Source organism: Hirsutella rhossiliensis (assembly GCF_020360975.1).
Source record: "Hirsutella rhossiliensis strain HR02 chromosome Unknown scaffold00013, whole genome shotgun sequence".
NCBI classification, from domain to species: domain Eukaryota; kingdom Fungi; phylum Ascomycota; class Sordariomycetes; order Hypocreales; family Ophiocordycipitaceae; genus Hirsutella; species Hirsutella rhossiliensis.
Genome location: NW_025408679.1, coordinates 689,048 through 705,149, shown reverse-complemented (window position 1 = coordinate 705,149; position 16,102 = coordinate 689,048). Strand labels below are relative to the sequence as shown.

Here is a 16,102-nt window from a genome sequence, read left to right as displayed (position 1 = left end):
AAGGGTGTGTCATGTCATTCGAGGCATTGAAAGCTCGTTGGCGAAGCAAAGGCCTGCATTTCATTGTCAAACGGTGCCTATTACAGGTTCCCAACGTGCGCCGTCCGTGGCAGCTTGCTCCGCGCCTCGAGGGCGATCAAAAAAAAACCCCCAATTCTAACCCGACCGATAGCTTGTCCATTGCCCATCTCTCACCGCGGCCATCGTGTCCTACACCAGGGCTGCGCAAGCCACCAAGACCTAGTCCCCCAGCGACGACGCCATTGCTGCAAGTAAATGTAATCAATGGCCCATCCGAGAGACTCCTGGTAGCTGTGCTGTTCGATTCCCGGCTTCGTGCGTTTCAGGCGCGTGGCATCGCAAACTCATGAAAGATGCGTCCAAGTCAGGTTGAAGTTTGGGCGTTTACTTGCTGTGGGGTTGTCAGCGATCAATGCAACGGTCAACAGCAGATGTCGAGAGCACTCACGATCTGGCTCTCATCTTTCTTCTCTTGCGCTTGAGGCGACGAACGCGCTTCTTCCTCCATTTGGCTCTCATCTTGAACGATTGAGCTGCTTATTCGTTAGCGCAGCCATGGCAAGGAAATCGGAGGCATCTGACTATGCTGCAGGATTGCATACATAGTCAATTGCCTTCCATCGAGGCCCCTCGCCCGGAGGCAAGGGGAGGCGGCACTCACTTGTTCGTGGATGAGAATCGTGTTTGGATGAAGGGCAATTGGGAGGAAGCGGGGAGAAGAGCTACGAGGTAAAGGCAAATATCCTGGGACGTAGGGCACGAAACCCCCGAAGGTCACGTGCGCCAAGACACATCAAACTGCCGACCACGAGGCCCGTGCGCGGAGACGATCAGACAGTAATACTATTACCGCACTGTACAATAACACTGTGGCTTCTGTAATGGGCCAGGCACCCGGCGTGTAATTGCCAGAAAGCGTGATGCCGTCTGCCTCTGGTTAACAAACATTTCCGCAGAGTTTTGGGCATCGCTTGTCATGTCGCCGCCATCAGCATTTATTTCTCTTCGCCTCTTCTCGAGAAGCAGCTGCGCCAAGGACCGCATCGTCGCTCTCTAAGCATCTCCTTCGGTTGGCATCTTCATCCGTTCCACCGCGTCGCTTACACGGCAGTGGTGAGCCAAGAAGCACTGCGCTCGAGCAGCATGGCGTCTCCACCCATGGTCGATCAACCCGGTCAGGAAACAAGTGGGAACAGGAAACTGCCAGATAGATGTCTGCTTCTGAGTGACAGCCGCATCGGAGAGGAGTATCAAGGTACGAATTTCAATGCAGCTCCCAACTGCTGCTCACGCTCTGGATCCCTGCTGATCGTCCCTTTTCAGAGCTTGTTCCCATCTGGGACAATGGCATTGTCAGGATTGGACGTGATCCACAGTCGAGGTGCGTTGTCAGAGAAGCCTCGTGTCGCAATCTCCTGACGAGCAGTGCAGCTTGTTTATCAAGAACGACCTCGGCAACGTCGTCTCGCGCGACCACTGCGAGGTTTACGTCGTCGTGTACGACGAGGCAGTCAGCCATGTGTACGTCCGAGACCGGAAGTCCTCCAACGGAACATTTGTCAATAACATTCGCATCGGAACCGAGTCTGAGGTTTCGCCGGGCTACCTGTTAGAGGACGGCGATGCCATCGAAATCCACCCGCACTGGACCTTCACGTTTTGCGACAATCGAAGTCCAACACTTCATCCACTAACCCCCATCCAGGAAGCGGAAAGCAAGGTACGCTGTCTCTTCTCCTCCACTTGATCCGTAGAGGACTTTGTTGACAGTCATTAAGCTCTTCGAAGACAAGTATCAGATCGGCCCGCGCTGTCTCGGGCAAGGGGCAGACGGCGTCGTTTATCTAGCCACAGAGATCGAGACGAAGAAGCAGCTGGTCTGCAAAGTGGTTGACCTCAAGAAGATCAGAGGCAGGAATGCCCCGGAGGAGCTGCGACGTAAGTTGCAGGAAGCTGATGTTTTGAGGCAGCTCCAGCATGTACGTGTCGCCCACGCTAGACTGTTCTTTATGCTGCGGCTAACGGCCCCACAGCCAAACATTCTGCCCTACGTCGACGCGATAGCTTCGCCGCACTCCCTGTATGTCGTCTTTGCCGCTTCCCTAGCTTGGTCGACGGCCTAACATCCCAGGTTCACTCTTACAGAGCTAGCAACAGGAGGCGACTTGTGGTCCTTTCTATATCAACGAGATGTGGTAGGTGAGCTCGAGACTCGAGTCATCATCCGTCAGGTGCTTCACGCCCTCGACTACATCCACACAAAAGGCGTGGTTCATCGCGACTTGAAGCCCGAAAACATCCTTCTGGCGTTTTCACCGAGCATCACCTGCCATCGGGTGATGCTTTCAGACTTCGGGGCCTGTGCTGTTCCTCGTCGAAGCCGAATGCTCACGCATACTGGCACTGTCCATTACCAGGCACCGTGAGTTGGGGCAAACATGGCATGCGCCTAGTCTGCTGGATAGGTCGGCTAACGAGCTGCAGAGAAATACAGGGTCAACCCCAGCTCCAGACTGCTGCCGTCGACGTGTGGTCCCTGGGCATTGTTGCTCTCACCCTGCTCACACACCACATGGACGTACGCCTAGTTGGCCTCGATCGAATGAACCAGCAACAGCTTGACGTATTTCTCGAGCAGAACATACTGCAAGTACCAGGGCAATTCTCCCCAAACTGCGAGAGTTTTATAAGGCATTGCCTCCAGGTCTCCCCCCCTGATCGTATCAGCGCTTCGGGGGCTCTTTGCCACGATTGGCTCTGTACCCCAGAGACGCACCTCGCATACTTTGAGGAACTAGAACGCAGGTCGTCGAGTAGCTGGAAACCACAGAGGCACTTGCGGCCCATACCGCTTCACCTTCCCGACGTGACGGATGAGCACCTTTCACTATCCGAGTCGCAACAGGGGCTTCGCCTAGGCGGCCGGCTCGCTCCATGGTGGGAGGGCTCTCAAACGCAGGATGAGAACTCGGAGTATTTTGATGGCCCAGTGAATCTCAAAGCCGGCGCTTCTTCTGGACAAGTTGCCGAGAGGACCTCGCTCTTGCCCCATCGGTATTCAACCCTGGATTCATTTCCAAACAGCTCCGTTACCGAAACAAGCTTGATCGAGCCACGCCCATGCTCTTCTGCCAATGGCAACGAAAATCGAGTGAGGCAGGTCGGGCAAGTCGCAGGTTCCACGGCAGCTCAGTCGTCCGTACTTGGACCAAGAAAGTCCAAGATGAAGATTCAGGATACCGCTCTTCTCCCTTTGACAAATCTTGAAAAGCACCACAACTCAGGCGACAAACCTGCCAACGATCAGAGAGAAAAGGTACTCGAGGAGCTGAGGCGGACGCATGCCAAGTTTGTGCCTGATATATCGGCGTTTTCGTCGACCCTGGCGGCGTTGGAGGGAAAGAGGACGGGCGCTCAAGCACGGCAGAAGAGCGGCCAACAGTCCACAAGCGTCAGCTCTCCTCCGCTATTCCGGTAGCGACACTATTGGTGACTAGTCTGAACGCTTCAACTGCAGGGCGGAAAGTACGAAAATCTTGAGGCTCTGGAATTCGTTTCATTTGCTTTCGACTCCTGGAACCCCTTTATTCACTTGGAACCCATAGTATGATCAGTTGGTTGGTAAGTCGGTACTCGGTAGAATGATGGGATGGGAAAGGCAGCTGCGATAAGCGTCGGGGTTGGGAACCGGGACAGGATGGCTACTGCTTGCTAATTATCATATGCCGGGGGTGTATCAGGAGTTTTTGTTTTTGCATTTCGCGCCTCGGGAGGCGTTTCTCACATGCCAGATCCAAGCGGGAGTTTGTTGCTTGCTTGCCTGCTTGTCGCAATATTATTCAAAACCGAGGCGATAGGGTCGAGTCTGGGACACGGCGATTCCCTCGTGCGCTTACCTGATGCTTACTCGCGACGCTTGACAACGCTTCTCCATGGGGAAGAGGCGCGGGCATCAAGGTTGTCCTAGGCGAAGGACATTGTATGCCTGGATGCCGCCCTGACCGTGCCTGACAAACTTGAGAGGAACCAGCTCAGGCAGATGTGTGCAGGTGCTAGGATTGTGGCCCATCAATGGCCGCAGCATTGCCCGAACCTGCTGGGCCTGCTCCAGAGCATCCTCAAACTGGTTGAGCTTCTGAAGGTCATCCAGGGCAATCTTGACCTCGTCCTGCGTCAGAGGCCTCTCCCGTTCCCTCAGCAGCGCCGCGGCCACGCCCCCGCCCCCGGCCATGCGCTCATCTGGCCCTCTCTCTTCGCCGTACGCCACCAAGTTTCCCCGCCGGACGACGAGGACCTGGTCAGCGACGGCCGACTGGTCCAGAAAGGTGGTGGTATCAACCAGGCCGGCATACGACTCGTCGTGGACGCGAACGGGGGTAAGGCGTACAGGCAGGGCGCGAGACTGGCCCTCGGGGAGGCGCGCGTGGAAGCGCAGCAGGATGCCGAGGCGGCTCAGGGCGGCGGGGACGGCGAGGACGAGCACCTCGACGCGGAAGCCGGCGCGGCGGAAGACGAGGGCGAGCTGGGCAAAGTCGTCTGGGTGGCGGCATGCGCTCTCGACGAGGACGTCGAGGCGGCGCGCGGCGACGTGGCGGACGGCCATGGCGAGCCAGCGGCGGGCGTCGGGGCCGGTGGCGGCGGAGGCGAGGTGCGGCGCCGTGGACATGAGGTGTGAAAAGGACGGGTGGTGTGTCTTGAAGGTGTCGGCGATGAGGTGCGCCGTCGACGACGCGGCATCGGGAGCGGAGGCGAGATGGGCATGGCGACGGCGCAGGGCGGGGAGCAGGGCCCGGGAGAGGACGCTTTTGCCGGCGCCGGTCTGGCCGACGGTTAGGAGGGCGAGGGGCGGCGACGACGACTCGTGCTGGTGGGGAAGAGGAGATGCCGTCGTTGCGGGCGGTAGCTCGGCGGGGAGGATGTCCGAGGCAAAGATGCGCGAGGATTCCTGGTCCGAGAGGAGGTAGGCCGAGAGGTCTGTCGGGGGCGGGGGCATGATTTACGGGGCGGCTTGGCTGTTCGGAACTGCTTGGCTGCGGCCCGCGGACGGAAGATGGGCGGAAAAGGGTGGCAGAGGTCTGGGGATGCCCTCAATCTCACCGGGGGGGTTGACGAGTGAGTCTCAATGACGCTGCTGCAGCGAGCTTACCGAGCACACCCCTCCGCCCACCCCCGCGTCATAAGCAGTCGGACTTCACCACCTCACACCTTACATCTCACCTCACCTCACCTCACCTCACCTCACCTCACCTCACCTCACCTCACTCTCATCTCTCCCTAATTACCCCCCACCCCCTCCACCTCCTCCTCACGCCGCCTCCTCACCGGCACATCCCACCAGAGAGGCAGCGCAAACCCCGCCGCCCCGGCCCGCCGTCCGTCACCGCCCTCGCGGTCCAGCACCGCCCTCACCAGCCGCTCCCGCCTGCGCTCTGCGTCGTCGTCGTCGGCGGCGGCGGCGGCAGCCGTTTTGCCGGCGAGCTCCACGAGTCGCCACGCAGTCGCGCTGGTCTTGCTCGTCTTTGCATCATGGCTCCGAGGAGGAGGTGGACATGACGGAAACGCCTCTTCGTCCCGAGCCGGCACAAGACATGCCTCCTCGCCGTTGCGCTCACACCGCCGACACGCGCCGCCGCCCCCAACCCCCGCCGCCACCGTCGTCCGCGAACACGCCAGCTTCTTGGCCACGCACTGCAGACACGCGCCCAAGCCCGGCCGCCGCGCCGCCGTCTCGCGCGCCGGCGGCAGGAAGATGGGCGGGCGCAGCGCCTCGCGCGCCGGCAGGCCGTCGACGTAGCGCCGCTCCGCGCCCACGATGCGCTCCTCGTTGTCGATCCACAGCCTCTGCACGCGCCTCTCGAGCGCCCCGAGCCGCGCCCTCCACGCGCCGCCCGCCTCGCCCGGCCCCCGGCCCAGCGCGCCCTTGCCCCCCAGCCTCGCCGTCCGTGCCGCCTCGTCGTCGACGGCCGCCCACACGCGCTCGTCCACCTCGCCGCGCGAGAGCCCGTTGCGCCCCCGCTCCCGCTCCCGCCGCCGCCCCGCCGCCTCCTCGTGGTGCCGCCGCTGCAGCCGCGCCAGCGCCGCGTTGGCCGTCTGCGCCGCGAGCTCCGCCTCCAGCAGCCGCCGGTACGCCGGCGCCCGCACCGACGCCCAGTGCCTCTGCTCCGACGCCCGCGCCCGCCGCCTGGCCGCCGCCCTGGCCACCGTCTTCCGCTGCCGCGCCAGCCGCAGCACCCCGTCGAGGAGCGGCGTCTCCTCGGGCGCCTGCGGCTCGGCCCCGGCCCGGGCCGGCTTGGTTGACGCGCGCCCTTCGACCTCGTGTCTCGCTCCGTCCCCGTGGTGTCTGTTGCGTCCCTGGTCCATGACAAATCACCAAGTGTTTTTAGTTGGCGAATGTTTGCGATCCCAGAAAGGGGCCGTCGTCACTTCACCAAGCGTGTAATTACTGTAGTTCTGGCTTGTCGGCAGCCGACGAGGTTGACTTTGCCTCGTCGTCCAGGTTCACGCCGACAAGTCGGGACCAGGGCAAACAAAGACTCCAGTGACCTGTACAGCAGCCGTTTGCCTGCCCTGCCCTCTCCGTTCACCGACCGTACATCATCTCGTTTTCTCGCTCGCCCGGGCATCCTTGCGCATAACCCGGAAAGTCGCCTAAATGGCAGTACTAGTATTGGTATCATCGCGGACGAGGCCACTCCACGGTACAGCAATCTATCACATACATTCTCCGGGAGCAGGTGTTCCTTTTGGCCGCCTCCGCCACTGCCATTCAGCCGCCGTTTCCAAACGCGACGTTTCTTCCCAACCCGCCTCAATTCTCAAAGGACCGTAGACCCAATGCATGTTGAAGAAAGAAAAGCATCCGCTGCCCCCGTTGGACCAGCCTTGACGGGTAGGTAGATCCTACCCTGCACTCTGCCATCGCTTGGCACGGATTACGCCTTGATTGCCTGCCCTTTGCCCGTCGCTGCCCAAAATTCACACTTTGAATTTCATGAACGCCTCAAATGAGTCCAATGCCCCGTTCCTCTTTGGCCGCCGTGTAGTCAAGCCGAGAGGACAGGAGAAAAGGGGAGGAAATGCTCAACACTCGCCCCTTTGCACCCTGGGCAATGAGCGACCGTCTTTCGGCTGTTTTCTGTACCCATGCAGCCCTAGATTCTGCAAACGCCGCTGGAGCCGGGCCCGGAAGGGGCAACGAAATAATGATAGAAACCCACTGGAAACAATAAAATTAGGAAAACCAAGCCGCGGGACGGTGAGTAAACCATGCACGAGGGAGGCCAGGGCACTGTCGTTCGCGTCCGCCGTTCATAGCGATAGCTCCGGCGTCTTGTTAGCTCTCAGCTTGAGCCATGCGTGGGGACGCTGCGGGGCGTCACGTCGCCGCTTCGTCGGCGCGCCATTTGCAGTTGGGCCTGCTGCTCCTTGCTGTTCGCCTCGGCAATCATTTGCTGCTTCTTGGTCACGGATGCGAGTCTCCCGGTAATCATCTTGATCACTGGGAATACGTCAACACGGCGCCACCTGGCCAACTCCACGAGCCTCGACTTACTTTTTCGCACGTGGGCCTCCTCGTCCATGTCGAGGTCCCCGGCGTTTTCCTTGGAGCCCGCCCGAACGGGCTCCTTGCCGTTTGACAGCATCCGGGCCGTCGAATCGTCATCGCCCTCCAAAACCGACTCGAGCATGCGGATGGCCGTGACGTATGAAATTTTGCAGCCCGGCAGATTCTCGTTGGTGACCTCGTCGATGGCGGCCGCACGACTCATTTCGAGCGCGCGGTCGTACATGAGCTTCTCGGCGCTGATTCCCGCCGTCAGGTACACCTGCTTGAACCCTGAGCCCGACGACGAGGCGACCGAGTCTTGCCCGTGGTTAGAGGGATGGCTCGGATGGTCCTCCGGCAGCAGCTTTTGCGCCTCGACCAGTTTCAGGCGCACAACCTCGGATTTCTCCAGGACCTCGTTGAAGCGCTGTCGCACCCACTGCACAATGGCGTTGATCTTCTGGGCGACATGTTCTGAGACGGCCGTGGAAACGCCGCTGCCCGTCGCCGACCTGCTCTTCTTCGACCACCATACGCTGGCAATGTCCATGGCCCGAGCGAGTAGGGTCAGAGACTTGACGTAGAGAACCAGGGCTTCCTCCGACAAGGAGACAATCGCTTCCGCCGTCAGCCCGCCGTCGTCGGCCAACTGCTCCGCCGTGATGCCGCCGAGCCCCCGGTCCATGGACGGGGCCATGGGGACCAGCTGCTCGTACTTGACCTCGGCAAAGCCGTAGACGCAGTCACTCCTCTCGGCGTACTCCTCCATGGCCTCCCTGGCCCGAATATCCTCGTCAGCCGATTGACTACTCTTGCCGTCGCCGAGTAGACCGGCAGGCGCAATCGGGGTCGGGTAGGCAGGGAAAGGCTGATACATGGGAGGCGAATGGCCCTTGGCGCCTCGCACAGGTGCCATCTTGAAGCCAAATAGTCGGAGACTAGCGTCCTGAATGGCTTTTGTGATGGCGCTCGAGGCTGACCCGGGGCTCGCGGAGAGGGCCTTTTCGTAGGATGCTCGTCGGTCCTGACCCGGCCGGCCTTGGGCCACGAGCGCAGTCTGGGATGCTGGCGTGGGCACTGCTCCGGTCGTAGATGTTGGGACTCCCTGCTGTGTACTCCGCCGAACCATTTGGCTTGCCCTGTGTCCCGCGGAGCCCTGCGACGCCATCCTCTCGTTGGCCGCCAGCTCGTCGGCAAGGGCATTGACCTCGACGTGTCTTCGTTCGACGACGACGTAATCCCGTTCAAACATGACATCCTGTGCCGCCTTTTCCTCCTCTGCGTGCTGTCGACTGCTGGGAGCTGCCCGCGGTCTCCGAGTCTCGGGAGTCAACTGGCCCTGGGCCGCTACTTGATCGCGGGCTGCCCTGGCGGCCAGCTGGGTGTAGTTGGGTGCAGAAGCGGCGTGATGAGGCGCCGGGCGCTGGATGCCCAAGCCCTCCATGCCGTCGCGAGGAGAGTTGCCGGTTCGGTGAATGTCACCGGTCGGCCGTCGAGGTCGGCCCTCCCCATGGCCCTCGACTTGGGGTGACCGGGGCATCAACTCTCGTGGGGACCTCGAGGAGCCGCCTTCTCGGGCGGCGGTGGACAAGGGCGCCACTTGGCGCGTGGGCCTGGACTGCGGCGACGAGGAAATTGGCTCGCCTTGGGGAATCCTCTCGAGCTCGCGCTTGACTGGTTTGGGGACGTCATCCTCCACCAGGCCGGGTATGTCGCTCGTCACGGCTGGGTGGGTAAAGAAATTTTCGAAGCTGATCCTTTCCACCGGGCTTCTCTTGAGGAGGGCGCGCGTGAGGGCCTTGAGTTCGGGGCTGATGACGACTTCTCGGGGAAACTTGATGACGTCCTCGGCAGCTTCTATTTTTCTCAGCAATTCGACGTGGTTCCTCGCGCGAAACGGAGGTCGGCCGGTGATCATCTCGTACAAGACTGTGCCGACGGACCATAAGTCTGCCTTGGCATCATACCGCTCGTAACGGAGAATCTCGGGGGCCATGTACAGCGGCGAGCCGCAGAGGGTGTCGGCCAGTGACGTCGACGGCAGCACGCGGGCGAAGCCAAAATCGGCTAGCTTCAGCATAGGCAGCGAGGACAGGCCGGCGACGGGGATGAGCGAATCCTGACTTGCAGACATGATGTGGAAGGCCCGCTGATCTCTAAAGGATCGGGATGGAAGCAGGAGGAGATTCTGTGGCTTGACGTCGCGGTGCACGTAGTTTTTGCTGCGGAGGAATTCCAGTGCACTGCTCAACTGCTTGAGGAAGTGGCGGATGACGACCTCGTGCAGGCCCGAGTTGGGAGCGACGGGGTATTTGCGGGCCATTTCGTGAGTGGCCGGGTGGGTGATGAGCTTCTCGCGCTTCTTGATGAAGAGGGAGAGGTCGCCCAGCTCGCAGTATTCCATGACGAGGTTGATGTGGGTGGACGACTCGACGCAGTCGTGAAGGGCAACGATGTGAGGATGCCGGAGAGCCTTGAGGATGTGGATCTCACCGTAGAGGTTCTCCTTGAGCTTCTTGTTCAGCCGAGCCAACTCGACCGACTTGATTGCGACGGCGGCCTTGGTCTTCTGCTTGTCCAGAACGCACAAGGAAAAGCAGTCAGCAGATGACGAGTGAGGGCGAATGAGCGGGAGAGGAGGAGAGGGGGAGATGTGTAGCCATCGTCGGCGTGCGGCCGGACCAGGACTGGAGGGACAAACATACCGTGTGCCAGCCCATATAGACCTGGGCAAAGCTGCCCTTGCCTATTTCCTTGTCAATGTCGAACTGGCCGATGGTCTGCGCACCCGATTTCCGGGAGACGGAAGACGACGGCGCATCCTGTCGACTGGCCATGGCTTCCTGGAGGGGAGGGGGGCGTTGTCGGTGGCAGGAAGAGAGCCGTGTTCGGCCAGAGCCCGTGGGCCTATAAGATGCGAAAGGCGGAAGCAGCGGTTCGAGTCTTCATGTAAACGACGGTACGGGATTACGGGATCGACGGCAGTTGGACGGATGGATAAAAGAGGAGGTGGTTGATAGGCAACAGCGGACGCGAAGGGCAGTAGGATGAGCGAATGAGGTTGAAGGGGTGCGGTGGTAGTTGTGGCGGCAGGCCCCAGGACGGATGTCGGCGCGTTCTAGCGAGGCGGGCGGCAGGTATCCGATAGGCTGCTAGGCAGGCAGAGGAGAGGCTGCAAGGAGGATGAGAGGAGAGGTCAGTGGATGAAAGGACGGTTTGATGGGATGGAGTCGTCGAGGGATGGCAGTGGACGGAGAGAGAGAGTGTGCAAGCTTTGCGACGACAGGGGAGCTGGGGCAGAGAGCTCCGAGGCGTTGCTTTTGGAAGCTTTGCGAAGGGTTTGGGGTCAGCAAGAGGACAGGGCCTGACCTGAGACAAAGAGGCCGAGCCGATGGCTATCGACAAGAAGCAAGTGCCTAGGCGGAATGCGGCAGGGGCTTGTGTCAGTTGGCGTGCGGCCGACGTCGAAGCTTGCGAACACGAGGTGACGGCGCAGAGGACGAGAGGCGCTGTTGTCGTCGTCTTTGGCGGTCCCAAGCGACAGGCACCTTGATGGCGAAGGAAGTCGAGTCACGGCGACGGAGTGATGGGGTGGGTGGGCGCAGGCGAGAGGGAGCGATGGGTGGCAGAATGGACGGGGCGTAAACGAGGCGTCACCGTCTGTGGCCAAGAGAGGTAGGCGGTCGAAGCGGATGGATGGGGTGGATGGAGGGATGTGGAGCAGCAGAGGAGGGTGGATGGATGGGCGGGGACCTGACTGACTAGCCGGATGGCTGAGGCGATGGGTAATAATATGCTATGCTTATGTTGTTGACCAGGGACGGAGGAGAGATGAAGGGACAGACGATGGGGACAGGCGATGAGGAGGACAGGACGATGAGGACAGGCGATGAGGACAGACGATGAGGAGACAGAGAGAAGGAGAGAGAAGGAAGAAGAGGAGCAAGCAGGTGAGGAGCGAGCAATTAGGAGACGAGGAGCGCGCGAAAGAGAGAAATGGGGGGGGACGAGGGGAGCCTGAGAAGATACCGGGGGCGGGGGGGCGAGGGCGAGACGAGACAGGTTGAGCGAGATGGGGAGCGAGCGAGATAGCAGAGGCGAGAGAGAGAGAAGGGGACGGTGATGGATGATGATGGGCTGGTCACTCACCGTTGTCGGGTGTCACTTTTGGGGGGGGGGTGATGCAGCGCAGCGACAGGCGGTCCACTCCCCCCCGAGGTACAGTAGCCGTGCTGCTGCACCACCCAGCGCCGTGGCCGCAGCGCGAGGCGGGCGAGGCTGTACCGGCGAGGTACTTACCCCACAGAGCAGTCGGCCGCTTCAGCGACCCGACCCGATCGTGAGGAATCGGGGGAGCGGCCAAGTCCCGCTGCAGTCGCGGGGCCTGCCGTTTTATGCGCATCGACTACGCCGGGGGTACCTGCGCCTGCCGGGGCCGGGCACGCGTGCGGGACTGCACGCCGCCATGTACTCTGCAAGTCGCCCTGTTATGCGCCCTTTTTCTTCTTCCTGCTGTCGCCATCGATGACTCCACCGGCTGCGATAACGGGCGCGCGCGATGAAGAAGCAGATGATGGCTCTCTTTGTCGTCCGTCCGGCACCCAGAAGGACTTGCTCGACACGGGCGCATGAACGAGGCCCAGAAAGACAGAGAGCGGGGCCGAGCCAGCGGGGAATGGCAAGATGGAGGGGAAATCTGTCGATTCTGATTAATGCCTCCCTTTTTCCCTTGTTGTTTGACGCCGTACACAGCCGCTGCTTTTCGGTAACTACTGTTAGGTACTTACTGTATGTACTCTACAGTACTCGACCAGGCAGCAGGAAAAGAAGAAGAAGAAGGGAAAAAAGGCACGCGGCTGTCGTTGCAGCATCATCCGCCCATCCTTGCCCGCATCTCGCCATCATCCATCCATTCGTCTTTGCCGAGTGACTCTTGCTTTCTTGGCCCTTTCTTTCCGAGGCAAGATCGCGCCTCATGGCGCAAGCAGTGCACGTTCTTTCGCGATACGGGCGGGCCTCGTCTGGCGCGACCCTTGTTGGGCCCTTTTTACACTTTTGTCCCGGAAGAAAAGAAGCTTCTCTGCCCCGGCAATCAACAAACGCCAGCCAGCCAGCCAGCCAACCAACCTTGATCCATCCCTTGGGGGTGGTGGTGTTTCTACACTTTGGTAGCCAGCTGCACATGCATCCGCCTGCCGTGTCCATTGGCCAACCGCGGGGCCTTTTCCCTCGGGCGGCGGCATGCATGCGGGCTACAGTGCAGTACGGGGGGGGAAGCCTAACACGCCCGGAGCGTGCACACACACACACATACACACGCACACACGCACATGTCGGCTATGAGTGTGTGCGTGCATGTGTTTGTGTGTAAGTTACTGTATGTGTATGTGTGCGTGTGTGTGTGTGTGTGTGTGTGTGTGTGTGTGTGTGTTGTGTGTGCCTGGCTGGATACGTGGGATGGCTTGATTTGGCTTTCAACACCAACGCCCACGTCTTGTTCCCCTCTTCTCTCCTCACTTCTACACCATTCCGCCTCCGCCGCCTCCTCCTCGTCCTCCTCTCCCCTCTCTTCCTCGCCTCGCCTCGCCTCGCCTCGCCTCGCCTCGCCTCGCCTCTCCCGCCCCGCCCCAACAATCTACACTCACTCTGTTTTGCGCCACCCCTGTTGTTGACAAAAACAGGAACCCCCCTTCTCCCCGCGCTGCTTGTTGGCACCCGCTAGCGATATGACACTCCGCATCTAGGGAAGCCTTGGCCTGGCACGTGGTCCGCGACCCCGTGCAAGGCGCATGCTTTCCTCACAGGGCAGCAGTCATCCTCTGCTCTTTTCATCGGGGCCGTTCCCGAGGATACCAGCCGCCCCAACCACGTCCCCCACCGGCAGCAGCGTCGTCCGCGTCCTGACATATACCACCAGATGACGCCTCCGTCGCCTCCTACTGCTGCTGACATGACAAGCGCCGCTGCTCCCATCATCTGGTCCCCCCCCCCCCTTACCCCCTTCTCCGTCTCGGCAGACGGGCAGGGCAATTCGAGACAGACCGGCACAACAAAGCCAGTCTTAGCTCCTTTGCTTAGCTTCACCACGTGTGTGTGTCCGTCTCCTGGATGGCGCCATCTAACCAACCCTCCCTACCTTTGCGGCTCTGAGCCCCCGTAGGAAACAACGGTGACGTCTTGCTCGAGATGCTCGCTCCTATTTGGACGTTGGAAATCGTCCATACGAAGCGACGAGTCTGGATCGGACGGGCACGGATCACCACTCTTTTCCCGTCAACTCGGTCGGAACCTAAAAAGGTCGTGTGACACCCTAGCACGCGACTGCCGACCATCATGACGCCAACATGTCGTATCTGGCCATTATCGTCTTGCCACCCAGTGACGGGAATCTTTCGTGGGTCCGGAACAGTCAATATGAATGTTGGACATGCTCATCGAGGCCACCTCATCAATCAAACACTACGCGAGGCAAAAACTCCTTTCCCGGCTCGCCATATACGCAACAAGGATACCCAAAATAACATTCTCATTGCCTCACTGCCTATTGCGACGAAAGAGGCACAAGGCCAAGCAGCACATGTCGATCCCGACGCGCACGCCCGGTAGACGAGCCCGCAGCTCTCCCTTTCGCCCTCCTGTGCAGATACCGTGTGCCCTCGCGTGCAGATGCCGCGTTCCCTCTTTGCAGATGCCGTGTGTCTTCCCGTGCAGATGCCGTGTGCCCTCCTGTGCAGAATGCTCTGTATGCCTCGAGAGCCCCATGCCACCCAAGATGTTGAAAAAGAAAGCTACTCGACTCCGCTCATGGCGATGGAAACAAAAAAACAAAACAAAATTCCGGCAGCACATGAGGCCGACCAGCCCATAATCCCAGGGGTATCTGTGTTGCGACGAAAACCATGGTGTGAACAAAGACTATCGTTCATCATGACATCCCGGAGCTTGCGCTCACGTGCGCTCACGTGTGTCCAGACAATGAAAAACACGCCGGCTATCTACTCCCGCGTCAGTGGCCGGCGGCCTTTTCGGCAGTGGGCAGCTCCTTGATGGCCTCGGCGATGATGTTGAGGCCCTTCCTCAGCTCCGTCTCCGTGATGACCAGCGGAGGGGCGAACCGGATGATGTCTCCGTGCGTGGGCTTGGCCTGCGATGGCGAGGCAGGCGTCAGCATGAGGCCAAAGCGAGGCATGGCATTCGACTCACCAGTAGACCCTTCTTCTTCAGCAGCAAGCACAGGTCCCACGCCGTCCGGCCCGAGGTGGCCGACTCGTCAATGACCATGGCGTTGAGCAGGCCCTTGCCTCGAATCGCCTTGATGACGGGGCTCTTGAGCGCCGCAAGGCCATCGCGGAACATGTTGCCCAGGCGCTCGGCATTGCCAATCATGTTCTCCTCCTCAATCAGCTCCAGGGCGCGGATGGACACGGCGCAGCCGAGCGGGTTCCCGCCGTAGGTGGAGCCGTGGGTGCCGGGCTCGACCACCAGCATCACCTCCTTGCTGCTCATGACGGCGCTGACGGGGTACATGCCGCCCGAGATGGCCTTGCCCAGCGTCACCACGTCGGGCTTGATGCCGGACCACTCCGAGCACAGCATGCGGCCGGTGCGGCCAATGCCCGTCTGGACCTCGTCGCAGATGAGCAGCACCTTGTGCTTCTTGCAGAGGGCGTGGACCTTGGCGAGGTAGTCGTCGTCAGGGACAACGACGCCGGCCTCGCCCTGGATGGGCTCGACGAGGAAGGCGGCCGTGTCTTTGCCGTGGGCCTCGAGCACTTCCTCGAGGTCGGCGACGTTGTTGAAGCGGATTGGCTTGCCGGTCGAGGGGCTGGAGGCGCCAATGTTTGGCACATAGGGGCCGTAGTTTTCCTTGGACTCGGGGTCCGTCGAGAGGGTGATGGCCGTCATCTAGCACCGGGTCAGCTCGGATCGGCCGGGGCGGCGAGGGAGACGAGGGCCTACCGATCGGCCGTGAAAGTTGTCGGCAACGCACAAGACGAGGGCCTTGTCCTGCTCGACGCCCTTGACCTTGTAGGCCCACTTGCGGGCAATCTTGACGGCCGTCTCGACGGCCTCGACGCCCGTGTTCATGGGCAGGACCATTTCGTAGCCAAAGACTTGACGGATCTTCTCGGCCCACTTGGGGAAGACGTCATTGTGGAAGGCGCGGGAGCTGAGGGTCAGGCGGCCGGCCTGGTCGACGAGGGCCTTGACGAGCTCCGGGTGGCAGTGGCCCTGGTTGACGGCGCTGTAGGCGGAGAGGAAGTCGAGGTAGTGGCGGCCCTCGGGGTCCCAGACGTCGACGCCCTTTGCCTCTGCGAAGACGACGGGCAGCGGGTGGTAGTTGTGGGCGGCGTGCTCCGCCTCGGAGGCGATGGCGGCGGCCGTCGACGCGGCGTGGAGGCGCGAGGGGGCGGTGCCGGAGCCGGTGCCGGCGGAGCGGGCGGCGACGTCGTTGGCGTGGGGAGCCATTGTGCTCTCGTCGAGGGTTCTTGGCGACGGCGAGGGGGGCGGCGGTGGTGGTCCGTCAATGTGGTG

At 60.9% G+C, this 16,102-nt stretch overlaps 4 protein-coding genes across 4 annotated transcripts; 1 reads left to right on the top strand and 3 right to left on the bottom strand.

The window, feature by feature from the left end:
* Window positions 1–1,179: 1,179 nt before the first annotated feature.
* On the top strand, window positions 1,180–2,838 carry HRG_09607 (kinase; the record flags this gene model as incomplete). The annotated part of the gene is made up of 8 exons (XM_044868078.1): window positions 1,180–1,276; window positions 1,345–1,402; window positions 1,453–1,736; window positions 1,792–2,000; window positions 2,055–2,101; window positions 2,153–2,443; window positions 2,506–2,599; window positions 2,827–2,838. 8 exons carry the CDS (start codon window positions 1,180–1,182, stop codon window positions 2,836–2,838), a joined length of 1,092 nt encoding a protein of 363 aa, XP_044716659.1.
* A 1,135-nt stretch (window positions 2,839–3,973) lies between these two features.
* Window positions 3,974–5,014, bottom strand: HRG_09606 (zeta toxin domain-containing protein; the record flags this gene model as incomplete). The annotated part of the gene is made up of 1 exon (XM_044868077.1): window positions 3,974–5,014. The coding sequence occupies one exon, from the start codon at window positions 5,012–5,014 to the stop codon at window positions 3,974–3,976; it is 1,041 nt and encodes a 346-aa protein (XP_044716658.1).
* Window positions 5,015–7,361: 2,347 nt separating this feature from the next.
* Window positions 7,362–10,404, bottom strand: HRG_09605 (kinase; the record flags this gene model as incomplete). Its single annotated transcript, XM_044868076.1, has 5 exons — window positions 7,362–7,519; window positions 7,574–8,591; window positions 8,646–9,638; window positions 9,696–10,136; window positions 10,273–10,404. The coding sequence occupies 5 exons, from the start codon at window positions 10,402–10,404 to the stop codon at window positions 7,362–7,364; spliced, it is 2,742 nt and encodes a 913-aa protein (XP_044716657.1).
* A 4,169-nt stretch (window positions 10,405–14,573) lies between these two features.
* On the bottom strand, window positions 14,574–16,036 carry HRG_09604 (aminotransferase class-III domain-containing protein; the record flags this gene model as incomplete). The annotated part of the gene is made up of 3 exons (XM_044868075.1): window positions 14,574–14,711; window positions 14,771–15,472; window positions 15,527–16,036. The coding sequence occupies 3 exons, from the start codon at window positions 16,034–16,036 to the stop codon at window positions 14,574–14,576; spliced, it is 1,350 nt and encodes a 449-aa protein (XP_044716656.1).
* Between the last annotated feature and the right edge of the window lie 66 nt (window positions 16,037–16,102).